Here is a 22,196-nt window from a genome sequence, read left to right as displayed (position 1 = left end):
CGAATGAACAACGCGTCCCTGATTCTGGATGAAGAACTGAGCTGGACACCGTGGCATCCAGGCTCTGATTTTTGCATTCAAGTGTTTTCTGCACAAACTTAATTGGTAACAGGGGTGATGAGTGCTGGGAGACTGACAAAGCAACAAGGGCCAGCTGCTGCTGTGATGGCAAAATGATTACAATGATGTTTAAGTTTTATATCCATGATGCATTTATTGAGCCAGCTGTAAAGTCAAGTTTAATTGTATTCATACTCTTGAAACTAGTGCAGCGCTTCTGTCCTGTAAATAATTATAGAGCGGTTCATTTTTTTTTATTAGAACTGCTTTATTTCACTCTGATCTTTCTTTAATTCAATGAAAGAAAAAGGAAGCTTTTGAGCGATTAAACTGCAACTCCCATGAAGCTTTGCAGTGCCGTCTGGGTTTCATGACAAACGACCTATCTGGTAGGACTAGACCTAATCAAGTCTGATTGATGTGCCCGCCGTCCAATCAGCGGTGGCTCAGGCGTGCACGTCCAACCCCGTGGGTTGGTGGGCGGGGCTCGCCGTATCATGGAGGATCAGTAGGCGAACGGCAGCCAGCAGAGGAAGGCAGGCACCGCTCCGACCCCGGGACGCCGTCAGCCGTTCACCGCCACAGCATGGACATGAAGAAGAGGATCACCCTGGAGCTGCGGAACCGGAACCCGGCGGAGGTGAGCCGTTCGGTCTTTGATGTGGCCCGGCAGGTGCGCCCGGGGTCCGGGTGCCCGCTCTCGGGCGTCCAGCTGACGGTCACGACGGGATGCGGAGCATCCTTCAGCTCTGGCCGTCCGAATAGCAGCGGGTTTATAGTCTTAATCCCAGCGGGTCCGGCGTGAGGAGGCAGGGTAACCCGCCTAGGGTGGACGGTGAGTCCCGGAACAGACCGCTCCTCGGAGCCTCCGGGACAGCGACACGGAGCTCGTTTCAGAGGCGGTACCGGGTCACAGAAGCGGATTAACCGCGGAAATGTTCTCTCCTGGCGGACCCTGCGGGCCGTAACTGTAACGAGAGTACCGGGTAACCGGTTTTAGCCTTGCAGATTAGGGCTGGATTACTGCTCGGGAATGTCCTAATCTCCGTTACAGCGAAGTACCGGAGTCCGTGCGCCCGTCGTATGGTGCCGCGTGCGCGCGCTTATGCGTTATATAAGCTGCAGCAGTTGAATAACACGCTCCGCCATTCGGGGGGGGGGAGCAGATGGTGAGTGCCGCCCCCTCCCTACAGGAGCCGGGAGGGGGTGCGGGCGCGTTACATAAACAGGAAGCCAGCGAGAGTCAACGTCACTAACCCTGATCTCCGATCAGATTATTGATCCAGCTGACGGAGGCTGTGTGGACGATCAAACGTGACAAAAGGGCTAATTTACATGTAGATAACTACCTGCTCTGCACTCACCTGTTCAGCTGCATTGTTGAGCCATCTCTACTGGGTTTACCTTTATTTGCTCTGATTGGTTTTCCACACTCTCCGCCCACTCTGATTATAAGTGTGAGTGTTTACCTGTCCATCACGCCTGGCTCGCTCTGGCTCATGTTACAGCAGCCTTCTTAATCAATATGAGTTGCCAGGCAACCTGTAAGTATAATTAATAATTTGTACAGGCTCAGAATGACCTCGACTGTGGTCCTCGTGTTAACTCGGGCTTGACTTGTAAACTGATAAATAAACAAATATCACATCTATCACGTTCTGTCTTCTGTACAGTCAGGTATAGGGTTCATCAATACTTCATGTTCAAACTGATTAATAAAACACACACAGAGGCTTATGTCCCATCATGCTCTGCTCTGTCCTCAGATCGCAGAGCTGGTGCTGGACAACAGCCGCTCGGCAGACGGCGAGGTCGACGGTCTGACCGATGAGTTCACGGAGCTCGAGTTCCTCAGCATGGTCAACGTTGGTCTGACCTCGTTCGCCAAGCTGCCCTCGCTGCCCAAACTACGCAAGGTGAGCTCACCTGTCTGACCTCATCAACGGTGCATTCAAACATTTTCAGGGGGAAGAAGGAGATTGGGTTTGAGGTCAGAGAGCACCCTCTGCGGGTGGGAGAGATCTAACGAGCAGGGGGCCTTTGTGCTTTGACAGGTGTAACTGGCAGTATGAAGAACCAATGCCACCAAAATCAAAATCTGCTAAATTAATGTGTAAATGAAGGTGTAGTGGACCCACAAAGTGAAAAGGAAGAAATCCTAATTTTTTGTTTCACACATGGACTGTGGTTCTCCTGGCGGATGGTTTTCCTGACATTCTTGTCTTTGCTCCCCCTCAGTTGGAACTGAGCGATAACAATTTGTCGGGTTCTCTTGAGATGCTGTCGGAGAAATGTCCAAACCTGACCTACCTGAACCTGAGTGGGAACAAGATCAAGGAGCTGAGCACCGTGGAGGCGCTGGTGAGGTTCTTGCGCTGCTCCAGCCATGCTCACAGAGGAAACGTTCTGAGGTTCTAACGTGTCGTTTCCTCCTGTAGCAACACCTGAAGAGCCTGCAGAGCCTTGACCTGTTTAACTGCGAGATCACGTCTCTGGAGGAGTACCGGGAGAGCGTGTTTGAGCTGCTGCCCCAGGTGACCTACCTGGACGGCTTCGACCAGGAGGACAACGAGGCACCCGACTCCGAGGCGGAGGACGAAGGTGAGACCCGCTCAGACGGAGCGCCGTCCTCCTCCTCGTCTCTGTTTCGTCATGCCCGTGTGCGTGTTTGCAGATGAGGATGGCGAGGACGGGGCGGGGCCAACTGGCGCGTACGATGAGGAGGAAGACGAGGACGAGGACGGCTCGGAGAGTGCAGAGGCGGGGCTGGGTTTCCAGGTGAACCGCGCCAACCAGGTGAGCAAATCCAGCTTCATCCTGCAGGTGGAGCCGCAGATGATCCTGGGGTCAGCAGACAATCCCAGGTCCTCCAGTCTGCATGACAAAGTGTCCTTGGCCAAGACCCTGAACCCCGAGTTTCCCCGCAGTGTGTGTGTGTGTGTGGTGTGTGTGTGTGTGTGTGTCCGACAGCCAAACCTTCTGTTGTCAGCCACGCCCCCCATCACTGACAGTTTTGAGGATTAAAAGCACCAAAACAACTATTTGTCATTAACAAACATTTTTCACCAAAAGCGACACTTTTGTATTTCTCCATTTGTAATGTAATAATTTCTTTGTATTTGTTTATCCTTCTTTTATGACGTATTTCATTTTGTTTTTATTTCCTACATTATTGTTTTTCATTATGTTCTATTACATCTGTTTTTGGAACTTTTGGTCCTCTGAACCTGACGACGAGTTAAATTTGTTTCCTCTGATAACGTGTTCGTTCACTTCCTGTCAGAGGCGTCCAGTCAGAAACGTAAATCTGCTTCTCTTCTTTCTGTGCTTCATCTCAGGATGACGATGAGGAAGACGAAGAGGAGGAGGATGGTGAGCATGTGTTTCAGTGTTGCAGCTGTATCTAGGCTCTAGGTGGGCGGGGCGTGCCCTGATTGGTCCGTTCTGTTTCTGCAGATGATGCGGCGGGCGTTCAGGGACAGAAGAGGAAGAGACAGGCGAACGATGAAGGCGAGGAGGATGACGATGATGATGATGTCTAATCTTGTAGCTGGCCGCCGTCTGTGTGGCGTCCTGTTCTCCTTGGCGGCGGCGTCCCCTGAGATAGTTTGCGTTTGTGAGTCAAGTGTTTAATTTTAGAGAATTTCTGAGAGATTTTGTCCGAACCCCACGCTTCCTGCTGAAGACGCCACGTTTCCCTCTTTTCCCCACCCCGAACTTTGAGCCGCGTTTGAACGCCTCGCTAGTTTGCTGAGCTTCCCGCGTCCTCAGTGGGTTTCAGCTCCTCTGGTCGCCGTTTTCTTTATTATTTCAGGGGCGGCGTTTCCTCCGAGGGGACTGAACGACCTCCCGATGGTTTGTCCTACACTTCCAACACAGCAGAAAGCCACTAGCTTCCAGCGTTAGCGTGTTAGAGCTACAGACAGATGAAAATTAGACCAATGAGTCCAAGCCCGCTTCGTCTGATCAGCCCGGCCCCACCTCGCTATCTGCTCGGGTTTTCGTTGGTGGTTTACTGCGAGCAGGAACTGCAGCCATCCGATAAACGCACTTTCACCTTCCCAGCAGCAGGGCGCGCTCTCCAAATCTCCTCATGACCTTCCTTTTATTGTTTTACTGTTTGACCTTTGACTTTCTCTGCCCTGAATCTATAACTAAATGTGATCAGCTCAGCGCCCAATTACAGCCAGTAGCTCTGAGAAACATGACAGTGAAACAGGAAGTGATTAGTTTAATAATAAAGCTGAGAACGTGAGGGGAGCGTTTGAGTTTTCACGATATCAGCTCCTCCATCAGAGTAAAAGCTGGAACATTCAGGAGCCAGTCAGGAAAAACGGGGCGGTGCTTCCGAAAATATCAGCTGATGTGAAATAAACTGAAATTGTGTGATTTGGATGTTTTATGATCGTTTTTAATGCATTTCAGAGGCTAAACGGCTTGAAGAAAGTTACACTAAACTCCTTCCATCTAAAATGAAAAATACACTTTATTTATTTATGTTAGTTTTTCCTCACCACAGTCGCTTTGAAGTGGTCGTTACTGTTGCTGTGTTAGCGCCCCCTGCTGCCTTTGAACTGGTGTGTTGTCATTCAACAGGTCAAAGTGTGTGACCTGCTGAGGTCAGGGTGAACTCACCACTTCTAAGGCAATACTGTAAATAGACTCAGTTTGGGGTTTTTGAAGTTTTTTATTTTGATGTATCTGCAGCGAGGTAACCCCATCTCTGACCTTTGAACCCTCACCCTGTCTGTAGGGTCAAGATGTTTTACTCTTTGTGGTGTTTGAGTTTTAAATAAAAGATTTTAAACAAGTAAAAGCAGAGTGTGGTGATGTGCTCAGGACAATGGGGAAAAAGCAGAGACGGAGCTCAGTACCCGAGTAAAAGTACTTTCCAGGAGGACAGGAAGTCAGGATGAAACCCTCCGACCTGCACGCCGGCGCTCCTCATCACAACAGGAAGTATCTGCAAAACCTGGGCTCAGGTGCTTATTTCCAAGAATACAAAGAACCAATCGCAGCGGCCGTCCGGTTGGTTATCACCTGTTCGATGACACTGCCCTCTGCATCGTTTGACAGGAATCGCATCGTTACCTGAAGGGTCAAAGGTCGCAGGGCTGGTTGGCTTCAGCAGCCTCGGTGAGTGTCTGGTTTCAGATCATTGTTTGTGCTTTATCGCTTGGTCAGAGCATCCTGAGAGCGTGTGAATGAAGTGAATATCAATCAGCTGTAAATAAAAAATGTCATTTACATTTTTTTAACTGAAAACAAACTCAATGTTATTGATCGCTGATCACATGTTTAAATAAAGTTTTTACAGGAGTGCGAAGCTAAAAAAGTAGACCTATCAATTAGGGGTGCAACGATATTGTATAGATATTGAACCGTTCAATACAGTGCTTTCGGTTCGGTACGCATATGTATCGAACAATACAACATTTGTAATTTATTTTATCAACTTTCCTTCTGACGATGCTGTCTGTGTTGAGCGCTCAGTGAATCTGCGTTCGACTACTCCGCCTAGGCTGCACTGTCGAGCGCAGATCCACTGAGCGCTCAACACAGACAGCATAGTCAGAAGGAAGAGCGCAGGGCAAGCTAGCAAGACAGAAGTTAAGCTCTCCTTGCAACATGGACCTCCCCCACCCTCATTCAGATCTGGCGTTTGGAATTATTTTGGTTTTCATGTGGCGTATGACCCTGAAGGTAAGCGAGTCATGGACTAAAGTAAAACAGTATGTTGGATGTGCCATGCAATGCTCAATTACATGGGTGGGAACTAGTGTGTTAGTGCAGTTAGCTCGTTAACGTGTTGGCCGTCTAGCCCCATGCACGGGGCGATGGCGGTAGCTCGTTAACGGAGATTTGCCGTGTTGTGGCGTTAAGGTCATTTCAACGAGATTAACCTGAAAGCACTAGTGGGAACACAACGAATATGACTGCACATTTACACCGACATCATCCTAGTGCAAAGACAAAAACAACAAGCATGCTACTAACTTTAGCCGAGTCATTTAGACAGCTGTTAGCACATGATTCTCCTTATGCTGCTGAGAATATAGCCCAGAAGAAGCGGATAGTATAGCTTTTATTTTGGAAAGAGACATTTCTCTATAATAAACTCTCTTTTCCAAAGATGAGTGATTCCTCCATCAGATACAGGGCTCGCAAAATCGCTAGCCCGACATCCCGGTGCTAGCGATTTTTCCAGTCGGGCTACCAAAATCTATCTCTGCCCTGCCCGTCGGGCTATTGTAGGAAAAATATATGTCAATGCTTTTGCATTCTTTCAGAAATGTAGCTGGGTAATTATGTCATTGGCATCGGTGAGCCACTGTCAATATGTGACATTGAAATCGCGTTTGAATTTGCGCTTGTTTTTTTGCTTTCACTTTGCAATCGTGCGAACTGTGTATAGAGAGCGACAGCACTGATCTGTGAGTGATGATAATTTGTGCACCAATTCCTCTGACATCGTCTTATTAATCATTAGCTTACTACGCAAACATGACAAGTGAAATCTCCCGCAGCTTAAACATGTGAGAGGTTGATCGCGCAGAGAATCGCTGAGCTTATGTGAGTACGTGTGTAAAAGCAGCAGGATATATATTTCAGTTCTGCTGAGCCAAATAAGACAGGTCAGGGTGAAGAAGTGACAGCCAAAGAAAAGCTTACCACAAAACGGAGAAGTTATGACAAATCAGACTATAAGGCAAAAAGAAAGTGCAGCTTTATGGTTTCATGGACAAAAGAATTTCTGTGGCTGCAATATGACGAGCTAAATAACCAGGGCTGCACATAAGTGGTCCGCAGGTGCGCATTCGCTGTCAAAATAAAAAACACGCACAAGGGTTAGGGTTAAATTTAAAAACTGTACTTTTGAGTTAAAATATATATTTATAATTTTAATAAATGACAAATTAAAAAGGCATGAACATTTTTTTTGTATCGAAAAAATATCGAACCGTGACACCAAAGTATCGAACCGAACTGTGAATTTTGAGTATCGTTGCACCCCTACTATCAATGATTAATAACAGGAATTGTGTTTTTCCAGTGTTCACCGATCAGATTGAGCTTTTTCTTTTCTTTTTTTGTCCTGTGGAGGGTGCCAGTGTCCTGCTGCTGAGCCGTTCAACCACCAGCTTTCCTCCTCTTTATTAGTCAGCTGACAGCAAATCAGCAACTTTAAACACTAACACTTATTGATCCTTTTATTCAGTCAGGACGATAATCACAGGTAACAACAGTACTCTGGAGTGGGTGTGGCTTAATATACCTGCTGCCACTGAGTTGTCACTCAGTAAACTGTTTGCCACATCATGGTGGCCTGAAAAAGCCAGGAAGACAGGGTCGTGCCCTGAGCACACATAGATGTTTTATATGTTATTGATATTTTAACGATAAGTGATTCATCACATGACTGATTATTGATGACTTATTAAAAATGGATTGGGGCGATTCAGATGTATAAAGATGGGTGGGTGGGATTTCACATGCTGGCTTTTGAAGCCTTATGATGAGAATTTTATCCACCGCCATGCTTGCTCATTGGCTATCACGGCGCTTACAGACTGCTTAGACTTGACTGATCGATGGAATGATTGTGTGGCAGGGATTAGGATTAGGATTCAACTCTATTGTCATTACACATGTATAAATACAGGGTAACGAAATACAGTTTGCATCTAATCAGAAGTGCAAGAGTAGCAAGTGCAATAAGAGCAGAATACATACAGATAAGTTAAGTAGAGAGCAAATATAGAGATGTACTGATATAGACAGAGAAGGGTAGTTTAAATGGTGGAATAGTTATGAACAGATGATGTACAGAAAGAGCAAATATACAGCTGAACTACAAACAAATGTACAGATATACAGATGATCTGTGCACCATACAGATGTTCTATATTGCTATACAGACGGGCAGATATACAGGTGTACTATGAACAAATATACAGATGTGCTACATATATACAGATGTAGCGGTGTGAGGTAAACAGATCTACAGAGTGTTATTTTCAGGTAAATTCTGAACATGTAACTTTTCTCAGCACAGCAGTAATACGCAGTACAGCTGTCTGTTAACTGTGCTACATTTGTATACCATCAGCTTCTTTGTTACTCCATCAGCTCAAATAAGGAAAAACGTTAGAAACAGCTGTTTACCGTCACTGCCGCCATCTTGGAATGTTAAGCCGGGGTTGGAGGGGAAAGCTGAGGTGGGGTTGTTAATCTGGAACGCACCATCAGTCTGACTCGCAGCAAGAGTGTCATTCAGGTGTGTGTGTGTGTGTGTGTGTGTGTGTGTGTGTGTGTGTGGTCTTCTCGTGTTTCTGCTTCTTTGAAATCTTTAAACTCTCTGAACTAAAAGCTTTTGGTTGTCATGATATTTTAAAGATGCGCACAAACACACACACAAACAGTAAACAGGCAGTATTTTTAGTTCTGTTGCTAAGAGGGGTGCCTCCTCCTCCGCGTGAGGAAGTCAGCCTGACAGTCGCTGTGTGGGACAGGTGATGACCTGGGGAGAAGGCGGAGTCTCAGGTTTGTTTCTGACCTGCTGCAGACTGTTGGAATCACCTTTACACAGACTGTAGACAAAGATGGAGGTCAAGTAGGAAGCTTCTTGATCGCCCCCAGGTTGCTTGCTGTGACTTTGGTTTTAAGCCACGCCCCCTCACTCTGCTTGTTTATATTTGTGTGATTGCTTCATTGATTGATGAATCTGAGCAACCCAGGAGTTAAGTTAGCCACTTCCACTCCATGCAGCTTCCACTGGGCTGGCAGGCCAGCAGCTAACCTGAATGCCAGTCTTTGTCCACATTGATTTACATCGAAGTAGTGACCAGAGCTCTTTCTCCTCACAGGAAGTGACCGTCAGCAACAGGAAGTGTTGGACCCGAAATAAACACAACATCCAGATGATCCAATGAGACTGAAGAAAACCCAGAAGTGGCATACGACCTGGTACTAAATACATTAGAGGGTTCCCCAGGCAACCAGAGCGTGGAGTGTCCACCAGCAACCAATCGTCAGCTGCAAAGCAGAGTATGACGAGTATGACCAGCAGCTTCAGAGGCCATGCCCTTGATAATGCACACTTCAATCCAGGTGAGTCATAGTTCAGGTCTGATCAGGCTGTAAACATGTTTGTTGAACATGAAGAAGAAACACCCAGTGCATCATGGGAATCCCCGGCAGCCTACGTCTATTGCAGCATAACTAAGGGAGGATCCAGGGTCACCTGGTCCAGCCCTAACTACACCATACCATACCACCTTTATTTATAAAGCACTTTAACATAAAACCAGAGTTCACAAAGTGCTGTACATGCTAATAGCATAAGTAAAGAAAATTAAAATGAGATAAGATAAAATAAATAACTAAAAAACTAAAATAAATTGAAACATGTTAAAACAAATTGAGTCAACCCCTCTAATCAATGCCAAAGGCCTCAGCGAATAAATATGTTTTAAGAAGACTTTTAAATTCAGAGAGAGAAGAGGCCTGCCTTACATGCAAGGGTAGATCATTCCACAACTTTGGAGCAACTACAGCAAAAGCACGATCACCTTTAGTTTTATACTTAGTTTTCGGTACCTTAAGGAGCTGCTGATTGGCGGGCCTAAGGGAACGGGCAGGTTTATATGGTTGTAGTAGCTCCGAGAGGTAGGGGGGGGGGCAGGCCATTAAGAGATTTAAAAGCAAATAAGAGAATTTTAAAAACAATCCTAAAATGTACAGGTAGCCAGTGGAGTGAAATTAAAATTGGGGTAATGTGCTCAAACTTTTTTGTTCCAGTTAAAAGACGTGCTGCAGCATTATGCACAACCTGCAGCCGCCTAATGGACGCATCACTAAGCCCAAAATAAAGTGCGTTACAATAATCCAGCCTAGAAGTAACAAAGGCATGGATTACTGTCTCAAAATGCTGTTTCGATAAGATAGGCTTTATTTTGGCTAATTCCCTCAAATGAAAAAAGCTAGATCTTACAACAGCTCTGACCTGGCTTTCAAGTTTAAGATTTGCCTCTATTTTAACTCCCAGATTAGTGATGACTGGTTTAACATACTGTGCCAGTGAACCAAGATCTATAATGTCTGTGAAGGTTCTCAGTCATCCAGGTCATCGTAGTCAAAGGAGCTTGCAAAGAAAAGCGTCTGGACTTCTTTAAGTTGCTTGAAGACGTTTCACCTCTCATCCGAGAAGCTTCTTCAGTTCTAAGGTCAAATGGTGGAGAGTCCCAGATATAAACCTAGTGGGAGTTTCCCCCCACAGAGGGACAAAAGGACCCCCTGATGATCCTCTAATCGCCTGAGCCAAGGTGTGAAACTGGGTGTGGGTCCCAATCAGCCAGGGTTTCGGGTGTGTTCATTGTGAAACCTGGCCCCACCTTATCATGCGAATTCCTGAGGTCAGATGGCCCAGGATGTGAGTGGGCGTTAAGGCGTCTGGGGAGGGAACTCAAAACTGGATTATAGATGGCAGAGAGTTGGTGTCATAAGCCCCGCCTCTGTTCAAAGATGGTCGCTCACAGTGGACATAGATGGCTTCTTTCACTCCTCTTTCAAACCATCTGTCCTCTCTGTCCAAAATGTGAACATTGGCATCCTCGAAAGAGTGACCTTTATCCTTAAGATGCAGATGGACTGCTGAGTCTTGTCCTGTGGAGGTGGCTCTTCTGTGTTGTGCCATGCGCTTGTGAAGTGGCTGTTTGGTCTCTCCAATGTAGAGGTCTGGGCATTCCTCGCTGCACTGTACAGCATACACCACATTGTTAAGTTTGTGTTTTGGCATTTTGTCTTTCGGGTGAACCAGTTTGTGTCTGAGCGTGTTGCTGGGTCTGAAATACACTGGGATGTCATGCTTGGAGAAAACTCTCCTGAGTTTCTCTGATACACCGGCTACACAGGGGATGACAATGTTGTTGCGTCTGTCCTTCTTATCCTCCCTCGCTGGTGTCTGGTCTTCTTTTCTGTGCCTCTTTGCTGACTTTAAGAACGCCCATTTAGGATAGCCGCACGTTTTGAGTGCTTCCTTTACATGTGTGTGTTCCTTCTTTTTTCCTTCAGGCTTAGAGGGAACATGTTCTGCCCGGTGGTGTAGGGTCCTGATTACTCCAAGTTTGTGTTCCAGAGGGTGATGGGAGTCAAACAGGAGGTACTGGTCCGTGTGTGTGGGCTTCCGGTAAACTTCGAGGATAAAGGTCACTCTTTCGAGGATGCCAATGTTCACATTTTGGACAGAGAGGACAGATGGTTTGAAAGAGGAGTGAAAGAAGCCATCTATGTCCACTGTGAGCGACCATCTTTGAACAGAGGCGGGGCTTATGACACCAAGTCTCTGCCATCTATAATCCAGTTTTGAGATCCTTCCCAGACGCCTTAACGCCCACTCACATCCTGGGCCATCTGACCTCAGGAATTCGCATGATAAGGTGGGGCCAGGTTTCACAATGAACACACCCGAAACTCTGGCTGATTGGGACCCACACCCAGTTTCACACCTTGGCTCAGGCGATTAGAGGATCATCAGGGGGTCCTTTTGTCCCTCTGTGGGGGGGAAACTCCCACAAGGTTTATATCTGGGACTCTCCACCATTTGACCTTAGAACTGAAGAAGCTTCTCGGATGAGAGGTGAAACGTCTTCAAGCAACCTAAAGAAGTCCAGACGCTTTTCTTTGCAAGCTCCTTTGACCAAGATCTATAATAGTGGCCTCAGAAGCGCCACCAAAAACCATCACTTCTGTTTTCTGTTCATTAAAATGTAAAACGTTCAAAGCCATCCAGGCCCTTATTTCATCAAGGCATCTGAGCAGCGGGTCTACTGAGAAGCCATTTATCTTTTTAAGTGGGAAATAAATCTGGGAGTCATCGGCGTAGCAGTGGAAAGAAATCCCATGTTTCCTGAAAATAGACCCAAGGGGTCGGAGATATAGAGAGAAAAGAAGCGGGCCTAAAACTGAACCCTGTGGGACCCCACATTGAAGAGAAGCAACAGAGGATACAAACTCCCCCAGTTTCACAGAGAAAGTTCACTCTGCCAAATAGGATCTGAGCCACTGCAGTGCGGTACTCCGCATACCCACCAACTGCTCTAAACGGGAAATGAAAATATTGTGATCCACTGTATCAAAAGCAGCAGTTAAATCTAACAGCACAATAATAACACAGTCACCTGAGTCATTTGCCAAAAACACATCATTAAAAACTCTTAAAAGGGCAGATTCGGTACTATGTAAAGCTTTAAAACCAGATTGGAAAACTTCTAAAATACCGTGTTCTTCTAGGAAGGACATTAATTGCTTGTAAACTACCTTTTCAAGAATCTTTGAGATAAAAGGCAGTTTGGAAATAGGTCTGTAATTCGCAATAATATCATGATCAAGAGCAGGTTTCTTGAGTAGAGGCTGAATCACTGCATGTTTGAGATTGACTGGTACAACACCAGAGGACAGACTACTATTTACAATGGATTGTACAGTTGATGCTATAGAGATTGACAGACCACGTGACTTTCGCGCATTGCATGCCAGTAACTCGTGGCAAAACAATCCAAGTACCGCATCAAATGCAAGCATTTGCAGCACCGCAAAACGTTCATTCTTCGGTTCCAATAAATTCTTGCTTTTTCTTTGCCCCCCAAAAAGGTATGTACAAAACGAAGGAGAACAATGCCGGTCCGTACAAAGACAGACTTAATGAAAAGTCAAAGAAAAGATACGAGGAAAAAAATCAAACCAGTGAAAGTGTTAGACCCTTACGAGCACACAGAGTGGACAAAAGACGTTAGCGTGCTGCCCAACGTCACCACGCTCATATTTATAATTATACGCTTCTTGGAGTGAGTGCATACACTCGTGAAGTTTAGTAACTTCAGGTCACTGCAACAAGCCCAGGTACAGTTTACTGACGGATGGGTGCAGGACCTTGAAATGCACCGTGTAGAACGAAAGACCATCGTACGTATCATAAGTTTACCAGTCTCACAAATCGTCTTCATAAATACACATTCGTTAACCGTTTATTAATAGGACCTTTGAGCTCAATGGTAATTAATTAGTAGTGGAAATAATTTCTGGTAGCATTACAGAAATGTAGCAGTGACAATAATACTGTATGCTGTAATCGTACTGGGCAACTGGTGATACAAAACAACTGTTTTATCCTGTGAATAAAAGTATATGTTTTTGTCAGTGTACCATAATAACAGAAGCGTAATGCAATATTGTGTCAGGACAATTCACTATTGTCGACCGTGGCGACCGTAGCTCAGGGGGTTGGGAATCGCATCTGTAACCGGAAGGTCGCCGGTTCGATCCCTGGGCTCTCTGTCCTGGTCGTTGTGTCCTTGGGCAAGACACTTTACCCTACTTGCCTACTGGTGTTAGCCAGAGGGGCCGATGGCGCGATATGGCAGCCTCGCTTCTGTCAGTCTGCCCCAGGGCAGCTGTGGCTACACCTGTAGCTGCCTCCACCAGTGTGTGAATGTGAGAGTGAATGAATAGTGGTATTGTAAAGCGCTTTGGGTGCCTTGAAAAGCGCTATATAAATCCAATCCATTATTATTATTATTATTATTATTTATGCACAATAAATAAAGGAGCATAGCGCCACAATTTCTGTTCAGCGCCAGACTTGCTTGTAACCTATATCACCAATTATGTTAAGAAAAATGACGCATTAACTACAACAGCAGACTGACCTTTGTGTAAATGCTTGGAGCAGACTAACCTGTGAGCTGGAGGGTTCTGGGACGTTATATTTTGTCTTTGAATGGCTGCAATCCAGTCGCCTCTTTGTTACTTCGGAAACATGGTTCGAACAATTTCTCTTCAACGACGTAATCCGATAAAAACGATCTCTTTACCCGTCGGCTTCCCGTGGCTGTCATGCGACCGGCTATTGCAGTTAATAACACAACAGCTTCTTGACATTTTTGTGTTTCTTTTTATCGCTGTATAGCTGATTTCAATTGAAAGCCTGCGTGCGCTAGTACCTCTTGCCACGAGTTCCCAGAATTCTTTGCGGTTTTACCCCTGAATGACGTCACATTTTCAATCTCTATAGTGAGAAAAACCTCTTTGAAAAATCGAGGAGGGAGAGCATCATAACGGGAACCTGAGAGCTTCATGTGAGCAACCAACTCCTGCAGGCAGAGCAAGGAAACTGGCTCAAACCTGTCAAAGACAGCAGAACTAGGGACAGGGGTAGAAGGGTCGAGAACGGACTGGGAAGTCTGCGCTTTGACAGATGGCACTTTATCAATAAAAAAGTGTAGGAAGTTTTCACAAATTTCCTGAGAAGACTCGACACCAGCAGTCTGTGGAGCGTGAAGGACCATGCCAATAGTCTTAAATAAGACATGAGGCTTACGACAATTTGCCTGAATAATAGCAGCAAAATGTTTCCTCTTAGCATCTTTTACAGTTTTCTGGTAAGAATTCCAGTAGTCTTGTAACATTTGGTATGACACCTGCAGTTGATCCTTCATCCATTTACGTTCAGCTCTCCTACACTTTCTTCTGGCAGCCCGGGTGTCTTCATTCAGCCAGGGTTCAGATTTGGCTTTTGCTTGCCTAAGCTTAAAGGGGGCCACTGAATCTAAAGCAGTTTGACAGACAGAGTAAAACCACGTACTCAGCTCTTCTGTATATTGCATATGAAATCAGGAAGGCCGCCATTCTGATTAAAAACAATAGAGAACTGTCCAGCAGAGGAAGGGTTAAAAATACGACAGCTCCTAGCAGCAACAGGAGGAAGATTAACTTTGGTACAAGGAAGGAAAACCTCAAACAGGACGGGTCTATGGTCTGAACATACAACATCGCAAACCTCTAAGTTAGAGACAGGTAAATTATGAGTTAAAACAAGATCCAACGTGTGCCCATATTTTTGTGTAGGCAACTATATGCTTTAGCAAAAAGGAAAGTTTGAAGCCTAATCTTGAAAGTAGAGATAGTGTCTGTCTCCTGAATGCAAACTGGAAGCTGGTTCCACAGAAGAGGGGCCTGAAAACTGAAGGCTCTGCCTCCCATTCTACTTTTAAATACTCTAGGAACAACAAGTAGGCCTGCAGAGCGAGAGCGAAGTGCTCTAATAGGGTGATATGGTACTAGAATAGAATAGTATAGAATAGAAAACTTTATTTGTCAATTTCTTCAAATGTACTTGCCATACAAAGGAATTGAAATTACGTTTCACACTGTCCCATGCGTAGACATTGACAACAATAAAGTGCAGATGCACAACAAAAACAGCCCTAACAATGAGGTAATATTAAATAGGTAACAGGGTAGACAAAAAATAAATAAAATAAAGTGTTCCAACAGTGTTCCCTGGAAAATAGTATACTAGTCTACTTGAGGTAGTCCCAGGTTGTGGTTGGTAGGGGTATTTTGTTTTAATGCAGCATAAGACTATAGCAGCAGTAATAGTAATATAATAATATAAATAGTGCTAAAAGAAATACTAAAAATATATAGCACCAGGTGTGTGCAATTGCAATGCAGAGGTAGTTGTTTCCAGTCAGAAATGTTTTCCAGTTCTTGATTCAGAGAGTGTTTCCTTGTTGGAGAGTGTGCGTGGATGGGGGGTGGGAGGGGTAGAGTCCAGTCTGTCTTCCTATACTTCTGCCAATCTGATGATTCTGCTGGCTGGGAGCCGGGAGGGAAGAGAGTTCAGCAGTCTCACAGCCTGGTGGATGAAGCTGTTGGTGAGCCTGGTAGTGCGGGAGTGGAGACTTCTGTATCTCTTTCCAGAGGGCAGGAGGCTGAACAGACAGTGCGTGGGGTGGGTTGCATCGTTGACAATTGTGATGGCTTTGCGGGTGAGGCGAGTGGTGTAAATGTCTTGCAGGGAGGGGAGTGGTACACCAACTATCCTCTCAGCTGTTCTCACAATGCGTTGTAGAGCTTTCCTGTTATAGTCAGTGCAGCTACCGCCCCACACAGTGATGCAGCTGGAGAGGATACTTTCAATAGTTCCTCTGTAGAATGTGGTCAGGATGGGTGGTGGAGCACTTGCCCGCTTGAGTTTGCGCAGGAAGTAGAGGCGCTGTTGTGCTTTTTTGGCCAGTGATGCTGTGTTGGTGGTCCAAGAGAGGTCCTCACTGATGTGCACCCCCAGGAACTTGGTGCTGCTCACCCTCTCCACCGCAGCGCCGTCGATGGTCAAGGGGGGGTGACAGGTGTGGCCTCTCTGGAAGTTGACAATAATCTCCTTGGTCTTACTAACATTTAGCAGGGGGTTGTTGTCTCTGCACCACGTGGTCAGGAGCTCAACCTCTTTCCTGTAGTGGATCTCATCGCCCTCAGTGATGAGCCCCACTAGCGTTGTGTCGTCCGCAAACTTCACAAGGTGGTTGGAGCTGTAGGTTGGTGTGCAGTCATGTGTCAACAGGGTGAAGAGCAGAGGACCAGAGGTGGGACCAAGTCATTGTTTTGCAAGTCTCAAGTAAGTCTCAAGTCTTTATCCTCAAGTCTCAAGTCAAGTCTCAAGTAATGTCAGGCCAGTCAGAGTCGAGTCTCAAGTCACTGGTGTAAAAGTCCAAGTAAAGTCACAAGTCTGAAACTTTGAATTTCAAGTCCTTTCGAGTCTTTAAAAAAAAAACGAAAAAATAATGTTGCAGTTATGCTAAATGTAAATATTAGACCATGTAATTTTTAAATCTGTGTTTTTCTCAACACATGACAAAATAGTGAACTTAGAAAATATACACAAATTGTGAAATTGCACCTCTTTAAAATGCAGCTCAATTAAACCTAGCTCCAAGAATAGTTTTCACCGACAGTTCTGAGATAAGCTGCATGTCATTCTTGGATGCGGTTGTAGGACCGGCTTTAAAATCGCATGACAAAAATATCATACACATTAAAAAAACTGCATCACCAACGTAGCCTGGACAACATTTGCTAGTTAGATGAAGTCAGCTATCTCATCGTAGCATATTTATATGCATATTTATAATCATACGGTTCTTGGAGTGAGTGCACACACTCATGAAGTTTAGTAACTTCAGGTCACTGCAACAAGTCCAGGTACAGTTTACCGACGGATGGGTGCAGGACCTTGAAATGCACAGTGTAGAAAGTAAAGACCATCATACGTATCATAAGTTTACCAGTCTCACAAATCGTCTTCATAAATACACATTCCTTAACCGTTTATTAATAGGACCTTTGAGCTCAACGGTAATTAATTAGTAGTGGAAATAATTTCTGGTAGCATCACAGAAATGTAGCAGTGACAATAATACTGTATGCTGTAATCGTACTGGGCAATTAGTGATACAAAAAACCTGTTTTATCCTGTGAATAAAAGTATATGTTTTTGTCAATGTACCATAATAACAGAAGCGAAACGCAATATTGTGTCAGGACAATTCACTATTTATGCACAATAAACAAAGGAGCATAGCGCCACAATTTCTGTTCAGCGCCAGACTTGCTTGTAACCTATATCACCAATTATGTCATGAAAATGACGCATTAACTACAACAGCAGACTGACCTTCGTGTAAATGCTTGGAGCAGACTAACCTGTGAGCTGGAGTGTTCTGGGACGTTATATTTGATCTTTGAATGGCTGCAATCCAGGCCATCCGTCGCGTCTTTGTTACTTCGGAAACATGGCTCGAACAATTTCTCCTCAACGACGTAATCCGATAACAACCGATCTCTTTACCCGTCGGCTTCCCGTGGCTGTCATGCGACCGGCTATTGCAGTTAATAATACAACAGCTTCTTGACATTTTTGTGTTTCTTTTTATCGCTGTGTGACTGATTTCAATTGAAAGCCTGCGTGCGCTAGTACCGCTTGCCACGAGTTCCCAGAATCCTTTGCGGTTCTACCCGTGAATGACGTCACATTTTCAATCTCTATATAATATGCATGTTAAATTTTATATTTGGGGTAAAATATCAAGTCTTTTCAAGTAAACCGGTTCAAGTCCAATTCAAGTCCCAAGTCATTGGTGTAAAAGTCCAAGTCAAGTCACAAGTCTTAGAACATTTTTTCAAGTCAAGTCTAAAGTCATAAAATTAATGACTCGAGTCCAAGTCATGTGACTCGAGTCCACACCTCTGCAGAGGACTGAGCACACAGCCTTGTGGAGCCCCCATGCTCAGGGTGATGCTGTTTGAGACCTTGTTGCCCACTCGCACCGCTTGAGGCCTCTGGCTGAGGAAATCCAGCAGCCAGTTGCAGAGGGAGGTGCTGAGGCCCAGTCTGTCCAGTTTACAAATGAGTTGTTGTGGTATTATGGTGTTGAATCCTGAGCTAAAGTCTATGAACAGCATTCTCACATATGAGTCTTTCTTGTCCAGATGAGTTAGGGCTGGGTGGAGGGCAGAGCAGATTGCATCCTCTGTGGATCGTTTCGCTCTGTATGGGAACTGGTATGGGTCCAGGGTGGGAGGTAGGATGGATTTGATGTGTGACATGACTAGTCGTTCAAAGCACTTCATAATAATGGGTGTCAGTGCCACGGGGCGGTAGTCATTGAAACAGGCTGGGGATGGTTTCTTTGGCACAGGTATGATGGTGGCAGTCTTGAAGCATGATGGGACAGTGGCTTGCCTCAGGGAGGTGTTAAAGATGTCTGTGAAGACATTCTTCAGCTCCTCTGTGCAGTCTTTCAGCACACTACCAGGGATGTTATCTGGACCCGCTGCTTTCCGGGCGTTGATGGTGATGAGTGTCCTCTTCACGCTGGCAGCAGACAGGCACAGAGGCTGGTCGTGTGGAGGTGGTGGTGTTTTCTGTGGGCGTGTGTTGTTCTGTGCTTCAAATCATGCAAAGAAGCTGTTCAGGTTGTTGAGCAGAGTGGTGTCGCTCTCACAGCTATGCGCTACAGGCTTGTAGTCTGTAATAGCCTGGATGCCTTGCCATAGGCTTCTTGCGTCCTTGCTATCATTGAAGTGGGAGGTTATCTTGTGTGTGTAGTCCTGTTTCGCTTTCCTGATGCCACGTGACAGGTTGGCTCTCGCTGTTCTCAGGCCTATTTCATCCCCAGCTCTGAAGCCCTTGTCTCTGGCATTAGCATAACAGTGAGGTGATCAGAGGTGCCGATATGGGGGAGGGGGGTGGCTTTGTATGCTCCATTTTCCTGTGTGTAGACCAAGTCCAATATGTTGTCCCCCCTTGTTGGAAAATGTACATGCTGATGAAACTTTGGGAGAACAGTTTTAAGATCAGCATGATTAAAGTCTCCTGCGAGGATGATGAAACCGTCTGGGTGTGCTGTTTGTTGCTCACTGATGGCCTGATACAGTTCGTTCAGCGCCGCATTTCTATCGCTGTTGTTACTAGATGGAGGTATATAAGTAGCAACCAACAAGATCGAACTTACCTCCCTGGGCAAATAGAAAGGGCGACACTTCACGATCATGAACTCCGCCAGTGATGAGCAGTGTTTGCGTACTACAGTGGCATCACGACACCACTCGTCACGGATGTAAACACAGACCCCACCACCTCGGGTCTTGCCTCCGTCTACGAGAGCCCTGTCGGCTCTGTAGCATGCTAGCTGCTCCAGTTGTATGGCCGAGTCCGGAATGTTGTCATTAAGCCATGTCTCAGTGAAAACTAGCACACAACAGTCACTTACTTTGCGATTCGCTGATCTCAGAAGTCGTATGTTGTCCATTTTATTGTCCAGAGATCGTACGTTGGCCAAGAGGATCGATGGTATGGCTGGGCGAGTTGGCTTAGCCTCAAGCCTGACTCGGACACCTCCGCACTTGCCCCGCTTCCTTGTCCTAGCGCACCGCTTTCGACACCTCCTTGCCCAGGAAGGGGTAGCAGGCGAGTCCGGTGAGTTGCTAGGCCAGCTAGCAGGCTGTCGCAGAAGTCCTATCTCCCTTAGCATCTCAACGTTAGTGTTCAAAACTTGGCAAATCTTGCTTCTCCGAATGTGTAAGAGAGCCTGACGACTGTACACATATTCCGACGTGGACTGCCGAGAAACACTTGCAGAAAGACACTTACTTGACGAACAAAACACCACATTTTCAGGAGAGCGTGAGGTCGCTGCGTCTACATGCACCGCCATAGTAGGAAAAAGGTCATTAAGATAAGATGGGCTGCTTTGTTTGTTCCCACCTGAGAAGGTGAAACAGGAAACGCTTTGTTGCTGTTTGTCGGTGTGACCGTGTGTGCGTGCTTAAACTGGGTTATTCACTCAGACTGCAGCGGCCGCGACTTCTGATTCATGTTCAGTAAATTATTAATGCTCTCTCTCTCGTTGAGTTATAATGCTCGCTCGCCCACCGAATACAGCCGCGACGAGGTGGGGGCGGGGTTATTCCATGTTTTATTAACACGCACACACATAAGAGGCCAGTGTGCTCGTTCGGCGTTACAGCCTGTTCTCACTGGAGGGATTAGTGAGGATATGGGGGAGGGGAAACGTGCTCGCCGGGACTCAGAGCCCGCGGCGTCTGTTCAAAGCCTCGACCTCCTTTACTCCTCCTCTCCTCTCCTCTCGTACTACCCCACCTCACTTTGTTTCTTCACCTCCTCCTGATACTCATTCCCTGTTTGTTCAGCTTCGTGCCTGTACCTGATGAAATTTGGTGTCACCTGACCTCCTCTGTCTCCATAGGACGCCGAACAGCAGATCTGCTGTCGTTTATTAAACGGTTGTTGTTACTGGTGTTACCGTCACAAACAGCTGCGTTTCTGTCATTGTTTGAAGTTGTTGTGCGATTGGTGGTTGCGCATCCACCTGAAATATTAACAAACCTAGGAAGCTGGACTGGAGCCACAACACTGATGCTCTTTACAGGAAGGGTCAGAGCAGACTCCACCTGCTGAGGCGGCTGAGGTCATTTGGAGTCCAGGGAGCGCTTTTAAAGACCTTCTATGACTCTGTGGTGACATCTGTCATTTTTTACAGTGAGGTATGTTGGAGCAGCAGTTTATCGGCAGCTGAGAGGAAGAGGTTGGGTAAACTCATCAGGAAGGCCAGCTCTGTTCTGGGATGCACCCTGGACCCAGTGCAGGTGGTGGGAGACAGAAGGACTGTGGAAAAATAACATCTCTGATGGACAGAGCCTCCCACCCCATGCATGTAAGTGTTGCTGCAGAGCTGCTTCTGTGACCGACTACTGCATCCTCGATGCATGAAGGAGCGTTTCTGCAGGTCCTTCCTACCTGCAACTGTCAGACTGCACAATCAGAACTGCTCCCAACAAACACAGATGTTTACATCAGCGCTGTAACTGCACTCATCAACCAAACAACTACTACTGTTATAGCTGCATATTACCTATCTCAGTTTATATAAAAAAAACCCTATACTTTAATAACTGTACTTTAATAAACTGTCTGTTTTTGTAATTATTGTCCATAAATATTTTTTTCTGTAAAAATTGTTTGTTTCTCTCTTCTGTTTGTAGATGTGCTTTTATTCTGCTGCTGTTACAACCAATTTTCCCCTTGTGGGACAATTAAAGGATTATTCTATTCTATTCTTTTAAGCTCTAAAAACTGCAGTCCCTCTGACAGCCACCAGAGATTAAATGTTCCCACACATCAAGGTGAGTTTGATGGGCCGCTCCCCTGTTTCAGTAACCTCTGCAGGTACCTTTCACAGGTGAAACAAAATGAACGCTGTTAGACTAAGGATTCTCTAAAAACTTTACCTGTAAAGACTGATTTCTTAAATCCAGCTTCAATACACAGAGTTACAGAGTGAGTGTCTGAGAGCAGGCTGTACATGAGCCTTTATACATGTGACGTTTCATGTCCACTTTAACTAAGAACATGTTCTTATCTTGTGGTGCAAACTGATATCACAGGAAAGTTTGCAGTACGTTGCAGCCTATACAACCCAAATTAAAAGATATATGCCTTTAAAGGACTTTTAAAATAATTTTGGCATAAAGAAGGATCACTGCATCAACAAAAACAATTTTCACCCAGACTAAGTCTATTTTAATCTTTAATGAGATCATTAAAAATGCTTCTCTGCCTGCTGCCCTCAGAGTTTAAACGTGAATGTTCACGTACAGAGAAACAGCCTGTCCCTTTAAGGTAAATCTGGATTTCAGTGCACACATGATGGCAGCAGATTAGTCATCAGGAAATGCTCACGCATGCATACATGATCACACACACACGTGATCATGTA

At 45.7% G+C, this 22,196-nt stretch overlaps 1 protein-coding gene and 1 long non-coding RNA gene across 3 annotated transcripts; both read left to right on the top strand.

Annotated features, from left to right (window-relative positions):
* The first annotated feature begins 209 nt into the window (after positions 1-209).
* On the top strand, positions 210-4,876 carry LOC146548436 (acidic leucine-rich nuclear phosphoprotein 32 family member E-like). Of its 2 annotated transcripts, none has more exons than XM_085262894.1 (7): positions 210-700; positions 1,827-1,976; positions 2,338-2,421; positions 2,499-2,661; positions 2,735-2,856; positions 3,399-3,432; positions 3,517-4,876. In XM_085262894.1, exons 1-7 carry the CDS (start codon positions 479-481, stop codon positions 3,600-3,602), a joined length of 861 nt encoding a protein of 286 aa, XP_085119020.1. In that variant the 5' UTR covers positions 210-478; the 3' UTR covers positions 3,603-4,876. The 2 variants fall into 2 exon arrangements, with proteins under 2 accessions (XP_085119020.1, XP_085119019.1); XM_085262893.1 differs by having other exon boundaries at positions 216-700; positions 2,299-2,421.
* A 725-nt stretch (positions 4,877-5,601) lies between these two features.
* LOC146548435 (uncharacterized) lies at positions 5,602-21,543 on the top strand. The gene is made up of 3 exons (XR_014890478.1): positions 5,602-5,763; positions 8,928-9,171; positions 20,961-21,543. It is a non-coding gene; the product is annotated as an uncharacterized LOC146548435 (long non-coding RNA).
* The last annotated feature ends 653 nt before the right edge of the window (positions 21,544-22,196 follow it).

Source organism: Mchenga conophoros, linkage group LG22 (genome assembly GCF_057382185.1).
Source record: "Mchenga conophoros isolate Kocher_MC1m ecotype Shallow Benthic linkage group LG22, M_conophoros_male_GT1.1, whole genome shotgun sequence".
Taxonomy (NCBI): Eukaryota; Metazoa; Chordata; class Actinopteri; order Cichliformes; family Cichlidae; genus Mchenga; species Mchenga conophoros.
The sequence above is the reverse complement of the archived record's forward strand: the minus strand, read 5'-3'. Positions and strand labels throughout refer to the sequence as shown.